This window comes from Polistes fuscatus, unplaced genomic scaffold (genome assembly GCF_010416935.1).
Source record: "Polistes fuscatus isolate 324 unplaced genomic scaffold, CU_Pfus_HIC Scaffold3, whole genome shotgun sequence".
NCBI lineage: Eukaryota > Metazoa > Arthropoda > Insecta > Hymenoptera > Vespidae > Polistes > Polistes fuscatus.
Window position 1 is genome coordinate 4,845,511 of NW_025113107.1, and position 19,472 is coordinate 4,864,982.

General features: G+C 29.0%; 1 protein-coding gene across 1 annotated transcript in view; it reads right to left on the reverse strand.

Moving 5' to 3' along the window:
• Positions 1 to 19,472, reverse strand: part of LOC122519484 (patched domain-containing protein 3) — a 39,652-nt gene that overhangs the window by 3,934 nt on the left and 16,246 nt on the right. The window contains exons 2-8 of the mRNA XM_043638963.1: positions 13,024 to 13,300; positions 12,428 to 12,638; positions 11,972 to 12,157; positions 10,799 to 11,142; positions 3,760 to 3,960; positions 3,180 to 3,311; positions 5 to 318 (exon numbers count right to left, since the gene is read on the reverse strand). Coding sequence (XP_043494898.1) covers positions 5 to 318; positions 3,180 to 3,311; positions 3,760 to 3,960; positions 10,799 to 11,142; positions 11,972 to 12,157; positions 12,428 to 12,638; positions 13,024 to 13,300 — 1,665 coding nt within the window. The remainder of the gene's footprint in view (positions 1 to 4; positions 319 to 3,179; positions 3,312 to 3,759; positions 3,961 to 10,798; positions 11,143 to 11,971; positions 12,158 to 12,427; positions 12,639 to 13,023; positions 13,301 to 19,472) is intronic.

Here is a 19,472-nt window from a genome sequence, read left to right on the forward strand (position 1 = left end):
GAACCTGTATTCTATATGGGAATTCCCGGAAGTAAAAGTCTTCACGATCGTAGAACGCAATCGAGTAAGAATCTTCCTTGGAAAGTTTTCGTCGATCCAATCCTTCCTGTAGGGTTGTTAATCCGTATAAAGCACCAAGCAAATAACAGATGAAGATGAAAATGATAATGGCCTTGACGGGTCGACAATTCAATGCTACTGCCAGGTAGTCCCGGAACCAGGTCATGCATCCATGCTCAGGATTGTCAATTGGATTCTTTGGATCGTCAGGATCTACTCCTCCGGTACAGAATAATCGATAAAGCCAAGAACGATGAGCTGCAATCAGAAATAAACACGCATATCAGTTATATGAGAATACTATTAGTGTAATTTAATTTCGTTATTTTATTCTTAACGTTCCTAAAATAAAAAATTTCGGGAGAAAACGAAGTAACGTCGCAAAAATCAAAATGTATTCATAATTCGATCAATTTAATAACCCAAACTGACGAAAAATATGACTTATTGTTAAACAACTTTCATAAATCATAATCTCCAATAGATAATAGAATAATCGTGGTATGAAAAATATAAATAAATATAATCATTCGTTATATACAATGATCCCTATTTTAACATGCAAAGACAATAATCAACGAATCTCCCCTAACATCGTTAATATCTCATTTGAATAACAAATAACAAGGAATACCGTTACAAGGACTGATTTAATCGATCAATGAAAAAAATTGATTGATAGAGAAAAAAGTTTGTTATAAAAAATAAAAAAATAAAAAAGAAAAAAGAAAAATGTTACAAACTTTTTTCCCTCCTTATTAGTATGTATTATATTGAATAGTGTTGCTTCGAAATAATTCCATACATCGATGCACGTTGTTGAAAATTTAGACGAAATCGAGCGAAAGCATGGGGTATTATTACTGTCACTAATACTACTATTATCACTACTACTACAACTACTACTATTATAAATTCTTTAGTCGTTATATAAAGCATGGCGATCTAACGAATAAACGATGCAAAGACAATAATCAACGATCTCCCCTAACATCGTTAATATCTCATTTGAATAACAAAAAAGAACAGAGGAATACCGTTACAAGGACTGATTTAATCGATCAATGAAAAAAATTGATTGATAGAGAAAAAGTTGTTATAAAAAATAAAAAAAAAAAAAAAAATAAAAAAGAAGAAAAATGTACAAACTTTTTCCCTCCTTATAGTATTATATATGAATAGTGTTGCTTCGAAATAATTCCATACATCGATGGCACGTTGTTGAAAATTTAGACGAAATCGAGAGAAGCATGGGTAGTTATTACTGTCACTAATCTACTACTACTACTACAACTACGATATTATAAATTCTTTAGTCGTATATAAAGCATGGCGATCTAACGAATAAACGGGCTTCGAAGCATAATACTCGTCTATTTTCTGACGTAATATGCCCTCCAGGTAGGTATGTCCCGTTTCTAAAGGCGTAACGAGATTTCGAATCGCGCTCCACGAAACGACAAAACTCGGCCGATGACAATGAACCCTCCCCCTCCCCACCTTTACCCCCTCTCCTTCCCTCATCCTTTCCTCTAAACTTCCACCGCAATGCTTCTACCTCTCAGCCTTCCTCTCATCCAGACGACGACGTATGGAAAGCACCGAAGGCAAACTATGTGTTGTACTTTCTCGATATCAGATGGAAAAGTGAAAATTTCTCAGGATGCTCTGTTTGCCTTCCCTCCCCATTCCCCCCCCCACCGCAACGTCTCTTTTCTTGATCTCTTTATATACATTTTACAATATACTTCTTTATTTAATAGGTGTACGTGTGCGTCTACTATGTGGTTTGTGAGTAGTTTTCTTAAAGAAAAAGAAAAATAGAGCGAAGGGGAGATAGTATGGAAAAATCTTTAGCAAACTCCTTTTTTACCTTTTTTTCTTTTCGCTTTTCTCTATTTCGATACTACTTAATTCGTTGTCGTTATCGTTTATTTTATTTTTATTTTGTGTCTTATTTTAAAATAAATTTGTCAAACGATGATTTAAATAATGAGAAGAAAATTTAGTTCATTGAAAAATTGTATATGTATAAACAATATCTCTTTTGAATATTTTTGGAATTTGAAGTCAATTTTTTTGTTCTAATAGTTTTGAGATGATGTCAATAGATGAAAATATGAAATTGATTAAATGAAAACTGAATTCATGAAAATATATTAATTGTGAGTAACAAAATTGATTCTCACCTATTACGAATTCGCGAGTTCGGTAAACGGGTTTTCTTGTTTATTTTTTTTTTATCGATGAAACATACGACTCTCTCGCGCTCTCTCTCTCTCAGTTGCGTAATAATAACGAGTATTCTCGACAATAAGATCCCGAAATCGTATAAATAAGTTAACAAGTCAAGTAAAAATAGAATAATAAAAGTTTAGCAATGAAATTTTTCGAACAATTCGCGATATGATTCTCTTAAAAGAACATTTGCGTTCTGTTCAAACGTGGACGGCTTATCCTCGTTTATGTAGAAAGTAAAGTTCTTCTCGTGTAAAAAGTAAATGAAAGTTCAAATAAAAACAACGAATAATACGTTTGAGGTAACAGTCCCTTGTGAAAGTATTCCGGGTAATAAAGATGGTGTCCTACCTTCGAAAAGTTCGACAGGTATCTTTTGTTATTTTCTTCTTCTTCTTTTTTTATTTCGTCTTTATTTTTATTATTTATTTTTATATCAAATACCCATCACTTGTGTTCTGACAATATAGGGACATATGTTAAAATTATGTTAGAATTATTAATTTCTTTTAAATAAGAAGCACTTGTAATATTAAATATTTAAAGTTCAATGTAAGATCAGATGTTAAAGTGTTGGATTGTGTACGTGAAAGTTGATAACACGTGTTTCACGTTTGTTCCATTGAAATTAGAAAAATATTAGATTAATCAATAATGACGAAATTATTCGTGTAAATAATATCAGTCTCGTATATTTAAATATAAAATACTAAAACGTGTTTTTATTTTATAAAAAAATCTATTTACTGGGCCAACAAAATGTCGATTAAATAAATATCTATCTATTGAAAGGTTTTTTAGTAAATACAATACATTCGACAGATATCGATATTATTTATCGATAATGTTTTATTTCATAAAAAGAAGAAAATTATACTCACATGATTTGGAAAGAGGTTGGACTTTGCAGCAGACGACGCTGTGAAGATTCTTTTGCTCGCAATAACCGCTTATGGCAACGCAACCGGAAAAGAATGTTAAATGAAAGAGGAAGGTGAATACCACGGCGAAACCTGTGTATCGTAAACAAAAACAAGCAATAATTATTTAATATTCAATAAATTAAATATTGATCCAAACTCATTTTTATTAAAAAAAAAAAAAAGAAATGTTCTTTTTTATAGAGGCTCAAAAATTTTCCACCCCCCCCCTTTCGTACAACACCTTGATTTAATACGCCAATTTAAAATATTTCGAAAATTTTCCCTCTTCAGTGGTTTCTTTTTTGGTTTATTTTTTTTACAACTACAAATATCTTCTTATAAGTGCATACGAGATATAATTGGAAAAGTCAAAGATGGCGAGGTAAGAAAGTGTGTGCAATAAGTGCAACATTCTCTTTTTATACTTTCACTGTATACTTGAATGAATGATACTATAGATATTAGATTATATACGTATGTATATATATTATATATGTATTTGTATGATAGGGTAAATAAAATTAACATAAGTAAATACCTGAATAAATACAGAATATTTGAACCGAAGGAAATGGTGATAGGATGCCAATAAAAAACGATATCATGTCAGTCAAAGACGTGATCGTAATCGATACAGCAGCTTCGCTCAAGGTTTGGGCCATTCTCTCGGGTACTGGTTTGGTGATACATGTTCGTCTCCAAGCAGCTAACATTACGAATGTATCGTCGATTCCAATACCTAAATTGTATCAACAGAAGAAAGAGGATATTAATTTATTGGATTGCCTGGGAAATTCTTATCGAATAGAAACGGGCCTTAGGAACTTATACTGACACTCATTGGAACCTTTCCCAATTAATCCAAATTTTAATCCAAGTTGTTTCGTCGAAGAATTATCTTTTCATCCATTTTTAAATAAGGCAAATTATATGCAACATATACATACATCTCGAAGAAATTTGTTCTATTTTATTCGATTAATAATATTTCATTCAAATCCAATAACAGTTCTAAGACAGAATTTTTTTCCCGTTCAGCCTAATTCATTTGTAATATTATTATAATATAAAGTGTTCATCGTTTATAAGAAATATGACTGATAACACTGCGTTATTTTCATGGTTTATAAAATCTTTTAACAAATGAAATATATAGTAATCCTCATTTTGATTTAAAAAACAATATCTATCATTTAACGAGCAATTAAAAATGAAACGCGAGCCAGTATTGAATAATCGTAGCCAATATGGTGTACAACGTGCAGTGGTATAATGCATTATTAGGCAATTCGATATCTTTGTTATTAGTATCACATTGATCAACTAGATTATTGAATATGTAATTTTATCGATAGATAGTAATCTAACGTGTCACACAATATCTATTTGCATTATTTTAACGCTATTGTGTTAATATGATATCTCTGATTGCATACATACATTAATATTATTATTATTAATATTATTGTTCTAATTGATTTGCTTTGGATATCTCTCTCGTTCGTAATTCAAATTGATAAATAAAAATAAGAATAAATCATGAAGTTGCTGTTTTTAAATAATACAAATGAAGATGTTTTTGGTTCTATTGATTATTCATGTATCTCTTTCTTTCTACTTTTGTTTTTCTCTTATGAAAAAAAGAATCTATTATCATCGTTGTCTTGTTCGTCGTCTTTGTTGAAATTATTTAAGAGCCTATGGAATTAATTTTTCAAATGAATTTCATTCTCTAACTATTTGATCGCACGTGTGACTCAGATCAACGATATCCAATTCAAACAGATTTATCACACATATAGTTTTATATTTGTCATGAAACTGTATATAAGTAGAATGCAACTGCACAATGTCATTATTATACTAACTTTATGATGAGCAATTCATTACCGACAAACGAAAATGACCGACTTACTGATTCGATGAGATGATTCAGAGTATAATTTATTAGATGATTCAATTGATGTTATTCAAACTAAACGTATCATCGCCGATCAAACGAACAATTTTTCATTTCTACAATTTTTGCAGTAGAAATTATTATTACTTGTCTCTATTTTAACTTTACAATAATTATAATGATTGTAGATATATTGTTTTATTATTACATATATCAAATTATTTTATTTATCAAGAAGCAATACTTCATTTTGAAATAAAAATGAGGATTATTAGAAAGAAAAAAAAGTAACAAAAAATTGTTTAATTTTTAATCGTATAAGAGACAAGTATACTACCTACCTATTCTATTATCTAAAATAACAAGATCCATTTAATCGAACAATAAAATCTACCACCTAAATAGCTGCTACTTTAATTTGATTCGCTAGGAAGAACTTACTCGTGTTATTTCTATCCGTATCGTCAAAGCACTCACCAGTTTAAATGCGTATTAATTAATTACGCTATGTTATACCGCGTAATTTGATTTTACGTAGAATATTTATGTCCATATTTGTACCAGCCACCCCCCCCCCAGCCCAGGTAATATATAATCATAGATAATATTATTTCATTGATAGCTTTGACGAATTTCCAGCGAGTACACTCCTAACGCTTTTAGATATTTGTCATCATTTATGAACACTAAGGAATATTCGTATTTCCGCTGTCAATTCAAATTTGTAAATTGATATCAGTTTTATTACAAAAAAGACACTTTATCATAAGAGAAATAAAATTGTATATAACTGGTCAAAATCATATTTCGAAAATTCTAATTTTACAAAAATTCTCTTACCATCAGATTAATGATAATTATTAAAGGAACCGTAGTTAATTAATTTCTGCTTTTTCTTTTCTGTATTACCTTTCTATTTGGATTACGATGATTTAAAACTCGTTTTCTATGATATTGAATTGCTCCGGTGTTGCATCATCATCACAGTTCGACTGTTAGGAATTAACTAAACTAAGGAGAAACAAGTCGTACAAAATGTAGGACAAAATGTAAATATTACAGAGAACAATGCGTTTATATATATATATATATATCATCTACTTACGGTAAGATAAAATTCAATATAAATCGTTAAAAGAAAATTCAAACTTACATAATAATAATAATAATAAATTTAATAAATTGTAGTATAAATATGAATATTAAAATGAATTAACCAATTGGCAATTAAAATTTGAATAAAAATGATAATTTAATTAAATCTCTCATTGATCTATCGTAAGATCTAATTAAAAATATCGTTTGAATAAATCTATAAATTGTTCTAATGGATAACAAATTGAATCAAACTTGATTATAATGACGCGAATAATTAAATATTAATTGATTCAGTCGCGTTTGTCTAATTATAAATAAATAACACGTAACCACTATCATCACGGCGGCAAAGAAAAAATACCAATTATAATGGATTTTCCGTTATTCAACGAATCTAACGTAAATAACTTAACGCGTTATCTTCTAGGGAAGCATTAGAGGTATTTTCGTCGTACGTAGTAGACTACTGCAGAAGCAGATTTGCATAGGATCGATAGAAAGACGGTGGTAACTTTGAATTACAATGATTTTTAAAGGAACTCGTAGAAAAGCCGACGAGGATTTCATCGGATCAATAGAAATAACGTATTTTCCGTGAATCTACGCATCGGGAATTTCAAAACGGAAGAGTAAAGAGAGAGAGAGAGAGAGATAGAATAACGTATTTAAAAGCATACCTTCCACATTTCGAAGAAAGGAGCTTTTATTCGAACTAGAAAGTACAATATAACCGAAAAGCTTTTAAAACAACGATTTACTATCACAAATATTTTACGTTTAACGATAAAATTCCGTATTTACAATTTTCTTTTATTATTAATCAATTCGTATATATTTATTTCGTATTATTTTTTCATTTCGAGATTAACGTGATCATAATCGAAAGCTTTTTGAAAAATGATTTTCGATTGAAAATATTCGAACGATTCCTCCGATGTACGCGAATTTTTTAACCTTTTTAATAATGCAACATTAGCAAAATGTTTTTACGTACAATCGTATTTGTAATTTTTGAAATACGAAAGTAAAAAATAAAACTTTCGACAATTTCCAGTCAAAGTAATTAAACCATTTTTATAGCATCGAATAAAAAAAAATAACATTTGTGTGTGTGATCCATTCTATATAACTTATATAGTTATTATATACTTTTTCCTAACGATAGGATCGTACAAGCAGAAACGAGCTTATATACCAATCTAATAACGTATATATATATACAATACATATGTCTGCAACGAAATTATGTGAAAAGCGGAAGTCTCTCTATCTATCTTTATTTTTTTTCTTTCTCTCTCTCTCTTTCTTTCTTTCTTACAGTTTTCCTTTTTCGTTGCACTCGCGTGCACTCGGCAACGAATAAAAGTCGATTTATTTCTATCCCTATCTCTTTCTATCTTTCTATCTACCTCTTTAAATAATTGTATTCGATTCGATCGACTGATTTCCCTGCGAAAATTTCGACGACGAAAGAAAGCCGACGATTGTACAATTACTTACTTACTTACTTACTTACTTATTTACTTATGTATCATTTCGTCTCGATGTCCTCGAAAAATGATGATCATTATATCGACTATTGCCTAACGATGAAATTACCATCATCGTTTTCAACTTATTACTACAATCGTTGTTAAAGTTATTACTATTATTATAATATATCAAATTTTATCAATGTGTGTGTGTGTATATACGACATCCGTTTTGAAATATCTGCGTTAATTTATTCAATTGAAAATATAGATTATTATTAATGGGAAAATAAATCTAATTCTTAGAGATACGTATTCTAGGTAATATGATTTTTTTTTATATGGAAAATTATTTTCTAACAATAAGTGTATTTATAAATTCGAAACAATTGAATTTCAATACGCGTGTCGCATTTTCTTGAATAATTTTTTAGTGTCATACACAGTATATCTCCGATCAGATATCTCACGAATTTTATGAATAAATGATTAGTTTCGCGTAAACCCGCATCATAATTATCTTTGTGGTAAAATGATAAGAGGAAAAAATACAAATCAAATAAATAGAAATCTTTGCCACAAATGTCGACAATTTGAATGACAATAAAAGTTTGACCGCAATGAGACGAAGCAATCTAATCCCAATAAACGCACATTGAATGATTAATTAACGTAACTTAATTGGAGTCACGTAACTCAAATGTAATAAAATAAGTATAAAGAAACGCGTTATTTCGTAATTAAACTTTCCGATGTTATATCTCTAATTAAAAAAAAAAAAATAGAGAAAAAAGAAAAGAGGAAATAAAAATCGAATACGTGTAAATGACCAAAACGATGGAGAAATTTTAATAGTAAAATTATTCAATCTTTTCTTTTTTTTTTATATATCCGTAATTATTCGTAAATAAGAAATAAAAATAAACTCGTAATCTTAGCCGTAAAAGTACAAGGATGGATAAAATATTTGACATATTTTGAAAAATTAATTATTCATTTTAGATACTTCAATTATATTTGTATCTAATTATACAAATAAAAACTTAGAAAATTCCTTTCCAATCCTAAATACAATTATTCTTCGAAGTTTAAATAAGAAATAATTTATTTTGAAAATCATGTAATAATTTTGGAGATCAATCAAATAGAAAAAAGAATTCTTTTTTATCGTATAACACACGTTTACTAGAAATGTTTCTATATAAATCGTTTCTAGATTTAAATTATTTATTTCCATATATCGAGATCTACGATATTGCTATATTATCAAGTAAAATGTTATTCTGCTAATGACTACCTGTTTGGAAAATTCATCTGGTGTTAACTTCAGTTTCCACATTTTTCTTTCGTATAAATTATTAAATAGCCATTTAACCGTCTGCTATTTCGAGTATATAAACTTCATATAAAATAGAAAATGAGTCATTTAAATTTTCAAACATTCCGACTTACGAAGGTATTGCTATCATTTTTATCGATCTTTCATAAATAAGTAAAAAAATAAAAGAAAAAAAAAGAACAAAATTTAATGGATCGGTATAATTGGATAGAATACAAATTCTAATTGTAACTTTCTCTCGAGTAACTTTATATCATCATATTATATTCATAAATGACCAAAGTTTCAAAGCATACTCGTTCTATTAATATAATATCATAGTCGGCCATCTTAAAATTTCTAATAAAGAATATTAACCCTTATTAATAATAATACATCATTATTGTATATGTGAAAGTTAAGAAAGTCATATAAATTTTCCTATTTACTTGTAAATATCGCGTTAATAAATATGTGTTATTTTAATATAAAAACAAAAATAAAAATATATATATATACACATAAGCATTTTTTAAAAAGTTACAGTACATATTACGTATATTTTAATTTCATTGAAACATAAATGATTTAATAGCCTAATTTTTCAGTACAATATATGTACACAAATTAAATTCAATACAATTAATAATCTAAAAATCATCAGGGTTCCTTGCAAATTCTAGTAAAATAAAATAAAATCAAAAAATAATTCATACAATAGATTTCTAATCTCTAACACTGTGTTACTAATCTAGAAGGAAAAAAAGAGGTAACATTTGTGATTAGTACCTATTTGTAAATCGAAAATAAATCAAACAAAGAAAAATAAGATATTAATATTGCACAAGAGGCCAATGCCGTTCCATGACTTATCGCAGGTAATAAAAATAATCATTTTCTATAGCGTTTAAAAAGAGAAAAATAGAAAAAGAGAGAGAGAGAGAGAGAAGCAAAGATAGCACTAATACAACCTTGATGTTCGACTCATCCTTTAACCTCTTGTCGCGTTGAGACCGTAATTACTATGCGCGCTAGCTTTGCTACCGTGGGTTCGAACTTAACGCGAATTGCTATTCCCTAAGCGTACATTATTACAAACCTAATGCTGCCACGTCATGGCTCGGTTAAATCCTGTTAAGCTCGTTATATCTCATACAATATATATGTTAAACGTTAAATTATAAACTTCAGTTAAATCGTAGAAACCCTAGATCTTACTCGAAATAACTAAGCTTGTTTAATAACTAATTTTATTTTTACAAATTAAACTCAACGCGATTAACAGCCTAGACGAATCGTCGTCCTACTTTTTCTTATCGAGTTTTTGTAAAATAATTGAAAAAATGTACAAAAACACGGGTGTGTGTACTTATGTGCGTATGTAAGAAATTATATTTCTTTGGCGTATAACAAAACAAAATAACAAATAATTAAATTTTAAAAATTATAATAAATGCTCAGTATTCAATGTTGACATTTTATAGAATGCCTAGTTATCATATACAATGCCTAGAAAAAGTATGTAATAATTCTTCTATTTGCTACATTGCCTAAAAACGCCAGACATTCGTACTTTGCCGGTAACATATAAAAATACTAGAATAAATATCTTGAATATAGATAATATCAGTCCACACTAAATTTAAGGGAGATTCATCGACTAACTTCGTGCTATTAATTTCGTGTCGCTATAAAAATTCACTCTCATCATTTTTTCTCATTAACGCGCCAAAAGAAGTATAACTTTAAAAAAATGATAAAACAAAAAGATAAAATTTGGATGTCTTACCAATCATCAAAAAGGGTGCAGCAAGATTGAGGCCGATGAAATCGACTCCTAGGTACATGCAAAGTCCAAAAGCGGCGACAGTTGCCATACCAGCGGACACGTTCCCAAGAAGGCCAAGCCAGGGTTTGCTTCGTACCCAATCGGTCATCATGCAGGTCACCACGGAAAAGATACCCATCACTGCGAACGTGCTAAAGAAATACGGCACGATCGTTTTCGTATTTGCTTCTAACTCCAATTCCAATGTCCTCGAAGCAAATCGAGCTGTGCTTATGTGCTTGAAAATCCCGCTATCTTCGGCTTCGCCAATTACGTTTAGGAAGGCTTCCTCCCAGGCAGCGCCACTGTATTTTCCATTCAAAACAAACAAACAAAATACACGAGACGTTTAAATATATCATTTATTCAATTTCATGTTCTCTCGAAGTCAAGAAAAACAAAAACAAAAGAAAAATAACTGCAACAAGAGTTAATTTTTATTTCGATAACAGTATTTTAATCATTCCATTTCTGATCTGTTAAACAAGATACAATTATTGTTACTGTTCAAGCATCTGTTATTGTATTAAACATCGACAAAAAAACAAATGTAATGTCTCTTTCTATCATTTTCTTTTCTTTATTTTTTTTTTAACTTGACCGACCAAAGCATACTTACGGTTAGAAACTATTAAAATCTTCTTTATTTATAAGTCAGCCTAACAAACACAAAACAGTTCTGCTTTCTAATCGAGTTTGATATTTTATGAAGGAATTTTTTTTCTTCTTCTTTAATATTATTAAAAAAATAAAAGTAAATATATGTACAATATTATAATAGAATCGAGCATGTTGCGTTGTTTGACCTGAAAACCCTAAAGTTGATCGTAGAATACATAGAAAGCGAGAACCTTGGTATAAGTATAGTGAAATCTGACGGACGGATTCTTCTTATTCTTATTCTTGTTTCTCCTTCTTCTTCTTACGATTAAGTAACCAAACGATGTAAACGTAAATTTGGAAAGCGTCAACGCAAAACGTTTACATTTGGTTTCACTCGTCGTTGATATAAGTTCGAAGACGATTTCTTTTTTTTTTTTAGACTAATCTCGAAATGGAATGAATTTGTTGACCTTGTTGTTACAAAATATCTTTAAAAGTAGTTAAAAGAAGAAGAGGTAGCATTGAACTTACATAGCATCTTGCCGTGAGTTGTCGACAGTGATGAAGTAGGCAAGTTGAACCGAGGGTACCGTTTCGATCGTTAGATCATCGGTGATGACACTACCACCGAAGAAAACGGGAAATAGATGGGCGTCCCATGTTACAGGATTGAACATCACCGGAAATGTCAAGTTGAGCTCCCTATTTTCTACGTCCCTGGACAACAAAAAATTCAAACTCGTTTGATCGAAATAGAAAAAAATGTTCGATGAAATATACACCGCTTCGTTCCCAATTGAACTTAATTCGAATCCCAATAAATAAATCAACATTTCTTTTTAAATATTTTGTGGGTTTAGACATTATACTTGGATCGAAATAAAAATGTATATCGTGAATAAGTTACTGTTTAACATTGTTTTACGAATTGGACCATTGCATAAATTATTCTGTTCGGAAAACAATTTTGAAATAAGCATGACTTACTGTATGACGTGATGAAGATTGAGAATATCGTTGTTGAAACATTCGTTCAGCCAGCGTGCACAAATTTCTTCGTAAGTAAAAATCTCATCTTCGTATTTAACTTTAACTTCTCGTATTATTCGATCCAGTTCTCTTAATTCATTCCAAATGACGGTACGCAGCATATTCGGATCATCATCTTTCGGAATAATTATTACATGACCAAATCGACCTAACGAAAAATGAAAGGAGATCGAGTTAGTGTTACTAAATTAATAAATTAAATAAAAAAAAGTATATAATAAATATATATATAAATGAAATAACGAAATCGTTACTTATTTCAATGTCGTTGACAAATCAACTTTCACTCATTTTGAATCTATAATCATACGAATCGTTGACTCGGAACAGTTAAAGATGAATCATTTATTAAACCATAAACTCTATTATTTATTATTCAGAAGTTAATCAATCTTACACAGAGGTTCTCAAACTATGCGCAAATATTTGATTTATTTTTCACAATGTATCGTTAAAAAAATTTGCCTTTCTTTTTCTTTCATTTTGTTCGTTTCACGTAACCTATCTATATCGATTAAAAAAAAAATAATTACCTGGTCTGGTGATACGACCGACGTTGAACTGATGACTATAGTTGACTTTGAAATATTGTTCGACTATGGCACGCTCAGTCTTGCCTGGACCGTTAACAGGAGAGAAAAGATATTCCGGGTCGATCTCGTAGTGTATCTTTTGATATCCGGTGAAGCAAATGCAGGCCAAGAGGGTGGGTACAATGACAAAATATCCAGGATGACGACCGACCACAAGGCCGACCTTGTGAAAGGCACGGTTTAGAAAATCGTCGACGCACGTCAGATTATGCCACATCTGAAACATTAAAAAAATAGGAAAACAGGTATAACAAATATTTTCAAGTATGCGTGAAAAAAACTAAGTATCTCGTACCTTTTGTTCTTGAAAGAAAATTAAAAATAAGAAACCTCCACTTTTTCCATAACAAATATATATAAAAATAAAAGTAATTAATATATATATATATATGGAAAATTAATAAAATTAATTTGAATCGTTAAATCAAATAAAAATATAAAGCACACACGCGCACATACACACATTCACAAATATATATTTTCTAGTTATATACTTTTTTCTTCATTTTCTTTAACATTGATGATAAAACGGATTTATCTATAGCTTAATGGATAAACATAATTCATGGCACGCACGAGTACTATACAGAATGAAATTATTATTCAATGACGCGAGTCATGATTTGCAGGTGTCGAAGGTACGAACAATCTGTTACAACAATCATCCAGACACGAATAATCTTCCATAACAAGATCCTTCATGGTATACAATATGACGTCAAAAAATCTCACTGATATCACGACCAACTAAAGCTTATTCCAAAGACCTAAATACATTTTCGAGATCCTTTTGATTATTGATAACTTGATTATTAAATGATCATTCTAATTTAGTTTCTCAATTCATCTCTCATGAAAATGTGATCGTATGAATTTATTCGAAAAGAGAAAAATGATACGAATATTGTATAAGCATATTTATTTTGTTCTCAAACATATTCAAATATGATCATAAAATCCCGATGAAAAATTATCTCACGTTTTATTATCTTTTTATCGTTGATACTTTTAACGAATATATCTTACTTCTATTAATTACTTCTTCAAAAGTAATTGTAAACGCGTAAGAAAAAAAAAAAATCGTATAAAATACTGACACTTTTATTGTCGTCTTTAAAAAGAAATTACGAGCAAGTTAACGATGCCAAAACAATTTAAATAAAATTCCGCAATGAACTTTAACCGTGTTTGAACAAAAGGTAATAAGAAAAAATGAACGAGAATGAAAGATAGAAAAGGGGAAAAAAGAAAACAAAGGGAAAGAAAAGAAATAATTGGTGTGTTTATTTCTCGATCTTGCACCACCAATCAGGTTCGTTTCTCCTTGCATGCTAATGCAAGAATAGATAGCAAACGTGCACGAGGCATTGCCATTCTACGACAAAGTAGTATAACTGTCCGTTCAAGTCGACGATAAGTAGATAAAAAGTAGTCATACTTTGTAAGGAGAAAGAAAAAGAGAGAGAGAGAGAGCGAGAGAGAGAAAATCTGCAAACTTTCGTGCGCAGGTATCGATATGTACGTTTATCGTTCAAGGTCGTTTTATCGTTGTATTAAAAAGAAAAGATAGTAATATTGGAAATGAATTCTTTTTTTGTAACATTAATACAAATTATGTTTTCTCATTAAATGTATTATATATTTGTAATATATATTTACAGGCTCTTCCAATTTCTTTTTTTTCTTTAAAATTTTATCACCATATTTGCTATATATATATATATATGTATAACAAATTATCGTATTATTGAAAAAAAAATATGACCATTATATAGTTTATATTACAAATGATTTATTTATCTTCTCATTTTTCTCTAATAATAGTCACGGCACAAGAGCACTTTAATCACGTAGAATTAATCATCGTAAAAGGATTTATTTACTTTCTACTATAATTTTTTATAACCCTCTACTCTCATTTTTTGTATTGTTTCTCTTTTCATTCTACTTGCACTAACATCATTTTGTGATATAAAATGAAACGAAATGAAACTTCGGAAATGCTTACTTCACGCTTCGTAAATAAACGAAATAGAAATTTCGTATCTATAAATAAGTAAACGATTAAATAAACAAAATGTAGAAAACTATTAGTAAATTAAATGCTAATAATGTAGAAATATAAATTTCTATGAACACTCGTTTTATATATAAATATAAAAATAAAATTATATTTGTAGATGCAGATACAAAATTTACTAGTAGATAACGAATATAGAAATTTCGTATCTATAAATAAGTAAACGATTAAATAAACAAAATGTAGAAAACTATTAGTAAATTAAATGTTAATAATGTAGAAATATTAAATTTCTATGAACACTCGTTTTATATATAAATATAAAAAATAAAATTATATTTGTAGATGCAGATACAAAATTTACTAGTAAGACATATAAACTCGAATAGAAAAAATTATAGTACTTGAGATGTAATATCACGTCATTTCGCGTGTTTCCTTTTCCACGAACTTTTCAAACTGACATTTCGAACTGTCAGTTTAAAAAGGAAAGACCCTGGAAATTCTTAGGAAAGTCTTTAACGAGAAGATTACTGGTACTGTTATGAAGTAATTGTAGTTCGGAGATATGAGAACCTTCATCGAAGTGTTTCTACAAATTAATTCCCTCTACTCTATATTTAAACAAACAAATAAGAAACAAATAATAATAATATAATACAAAAAAAAAATAAAATAATATAATACAAAAATCGAACAATATTTCCATAATAAATTTTAAGAATATAGTAATTTTTACCAAAAGAAAAAAAGAAATTATAAACCATAGAACATTATTTCTAATATACTAAAAGTTATGGAAATAAAATATAATTATTTTTTTTGGAAAAAAAAAAAATAAAATTATAAACAACCATGCAATTACCATGCAACCATTCATGTAACGTTCAAGTACGTAAATGAATCATATAGGAAAAATAATAAATGATAATTAGCATAAATATGTTAAAAATTGTAATCGCATCGACGAAGAAACCAATCGTTCCTATGAACAACGATATTATTACTTAAAGGCAGAGACGAGCTTGACACTAAAGATACAATTTATGGCTTTAATGATGGCAATGGCAAGCTTCCGTTCTATCAAACGTACCCTTCCTGGACGCTCGATAACACACTCCCTGAATATTCCCTTCTTCTTTCAACGACTTACGTTAGAAGAGAAAATCATTTATGAGGATACTATAAAAAAAAGTAGAAAAAAAAAATTACCTATATGCTATCAATACTTGGTATTTTGTCCAATTATACCAATAAACTAATTTACGGAAGATACTCCAACGATGAATAATCCAACAACATGATCAGATTTAAACAAATATTTAGAGATTATTCGAGTAAAGACTATGTTTGTGCTTTGAATTTATTGATTATTGACATAGGCTGATTCAAAACTATTTTTATATTCTTTTTAACAATTAATTATCTCCTTCATCGAATTAATTTAGATGTATAATTTAATTATTAATTTTGAAATCCTATATTTGTAGGTTTCTTTTCTATTTAATTGTAAGATATAATTAACATTAACGCGCGCGAGTTTTTAAATGATTTAAAAACTTTTGACCAATCAGAAGTATTACACACTTGGATAATATAGAATTATACAGTTTCTAATATTATCAATTATCCATTCAAAAATAAAGAGAAATTATTAAAAGGGGAAAAAGATTCTTCAAGGTGGAAGTATTCGCAATTTAATTTAAAAGTTGCAATTTAAAGTTATTTATATTATACGAAGGAGGTAAGATTTTATTTTAAAAATTCGATCAGGAAGATTAAATAAGATGAATGGTTTCAAGTCAAAGTAAAAAAGATGAAAGGGAGGAGATGAGTAAGGGTTATTAGGCTATATGTATAATGGCATAACAGTTCACTGCTGAAACGAGAATAAAAATGTCGACGGACTTGACCCAGATTTATTGACGATTACGTGGTTGGTGTACCGAACGTCACAATAGGATTATCGTTGACTGTTAATTCAATACTGAGGAAGAGAGAGAGAGAGAGAGAGAGAGAGAGAGAAAAAACATGCTAAAACAATGATTGACAATTTCGAGAAAGTTCAATGAAAGACAATTTTATAGTTTAACTTTCGACGATTTAAAAAAAAAAAAAAAACAAAATGCCAGAATTACCTGGATATATTTATACGTTTCAATAATTATTAAAACGTTTAAATACTCTTACGGAAGCTTGAGAAAAAATTGTATAAATTTAATGTATTTTAAAACTTGTTTTTAAATATTGCACAAATATTATTTCGATATCGACTCGTATGCATTATTAACGAATGAAACATGAAAAAATTTTGACGAGTGTTCATAGAAAAAATTCTATTATTATTATTATTATTATTATTATTATTATTATTATTACTATTATTATTATTATTATTATTATTATTATTATTAATGACTGTATAGAAAAAAAAAGTCTTTAACGCAATGATCGTTGGTTTGGTAAATGCTTTCAACTAGTTTGCCGATAAATTGTTCGACGGATCGATAGTTAAAAATAATTATCGTCTCTTTCGCCAAGCTTGCGAGTTGTGTTCGCGTTTGAAATCACACGACACGTGATTATCTCGACAAAATATCTTTTTAAAAATACAATCAACGAGTTTCGTAATATCTATGTTATACCTATATTTACACATTATAATAAGTAACGCAAACAACGTCATACGTATTATTTATGTATATGTATAGATATGTCGAGCATTGTTCTATTTCCTGATGCAGTAATATGTTAATTGCGATAAATCATCTTTCACGAGTGTTAAATAAACGTTGGATTTTCCAATTGGTGGAAATATACGGTAGAAAAAAAAAAAAACCAGAAAACAAACGAAAAATAGAGAATTTTCCTTTACAACTTCCTATAAATTATTATTTCTGTGGTACGATAAAATAATAAGACACAAAAGCTCGACACACGTAATCTCATATTATATTTTTCAATGGAACAAAAGATGAGATAAAAAATCGACAAGATCATAACATCATCGCGATTGGAAGAAAAAATTTTTATTTCAATTCTCTTTCATTTCCTACTTTACTGAATAATTATTTTTGTTTTATTCCCAAACAATAAAATAATAAGAACGTGCACGAACACATCGTATTGTTGTATTTTTCGATAGGGAAAAATTGACGCGTACACACTCAATCGATTGCATTTAAATTTTCCATTTCTTATATAATTTTTGTTATTTCTTACGAAGACACACCACTAAAATATAGGAAGGGCAGTAATAAAAGAAGAGTATAAAGATACAAATGAAAAATATTTTGATCGATAAGAAGAAAAGAAATCTGATGTGAGAGGAGATCAGGGTTGCCAAGCAAGGTAAAAGAGAACCCACTCATGAGCTTGCGTTCTCAGATTGCAGGCTCTGTTTCTATCCCCCTACGGAAATAGGAACTTCGCGGCTTTTGTTTTAGAACAATAGCCGTACTAAGAAGAACATTGTGCCCCTATGTAGGCTCGTGTAACTTTCAAAGGTGATGCCTTTGCGTGCACTAATTTCCAAAGCTTTTTTCTTTCAAAATTATAATTAAAAAGAAAAAAAAAAAAAATCATAATTATTACATTTATTTCTTTTAAAAATAACATTCACAACTTTTTGCAGTAACGCGAATTCGATTTCGATTTACAATCTTTTAATATCAAAATATCTTTTCTCACATATTTATATCACAATACTATACTGTATAACATGTTGTATATAGATAAATACTTTTTCAATATCATAAGATAACAAAAAAATTACCTTTGAGTCAGCTGAGAGTCGATAATAATTATTATTATCGATTATAATCGATCTACTCTAGTTTAAATTTATTCCGATTGGCTAAATGATTACGTATGTACAATTTAAATAGGTAAAAGTAAAAGTTAAATACGTCAGAGATGGAAAATGAACATTTTATCTCTGTCTAATCTGACAATAAGAATATGGAGAGAATAATACAAGGCAAATAAACCGGAAATAAGATCGGAATCATAAATTTGATGTGTAAGTGTATATATGTATATATATATACGTTAGTTAAACGTAGTACAATCATTAATTAACCGTGCTCATGAACACGAACGAGATAACAAGTGAATCGATTTATTTGGCGGGAACTTTGAAAGTCTCTTAAAGAACAAACTAGATTCTCTCGAAGTTGTTCCGCAAAGCGAAAGGACATTTTAACTTCCGACGTTGGATCCAAATAAACACGACTTTCTATATTTATTTCTATTACGTTTCATATTATTTATTCTTACAAAATTTCAAAATAATATCGTATCCCTCGTGCATATTTCTAATTTTATCTACGCAAAAAATGATTTACGTTTAATTTATTAAAAACAAAAA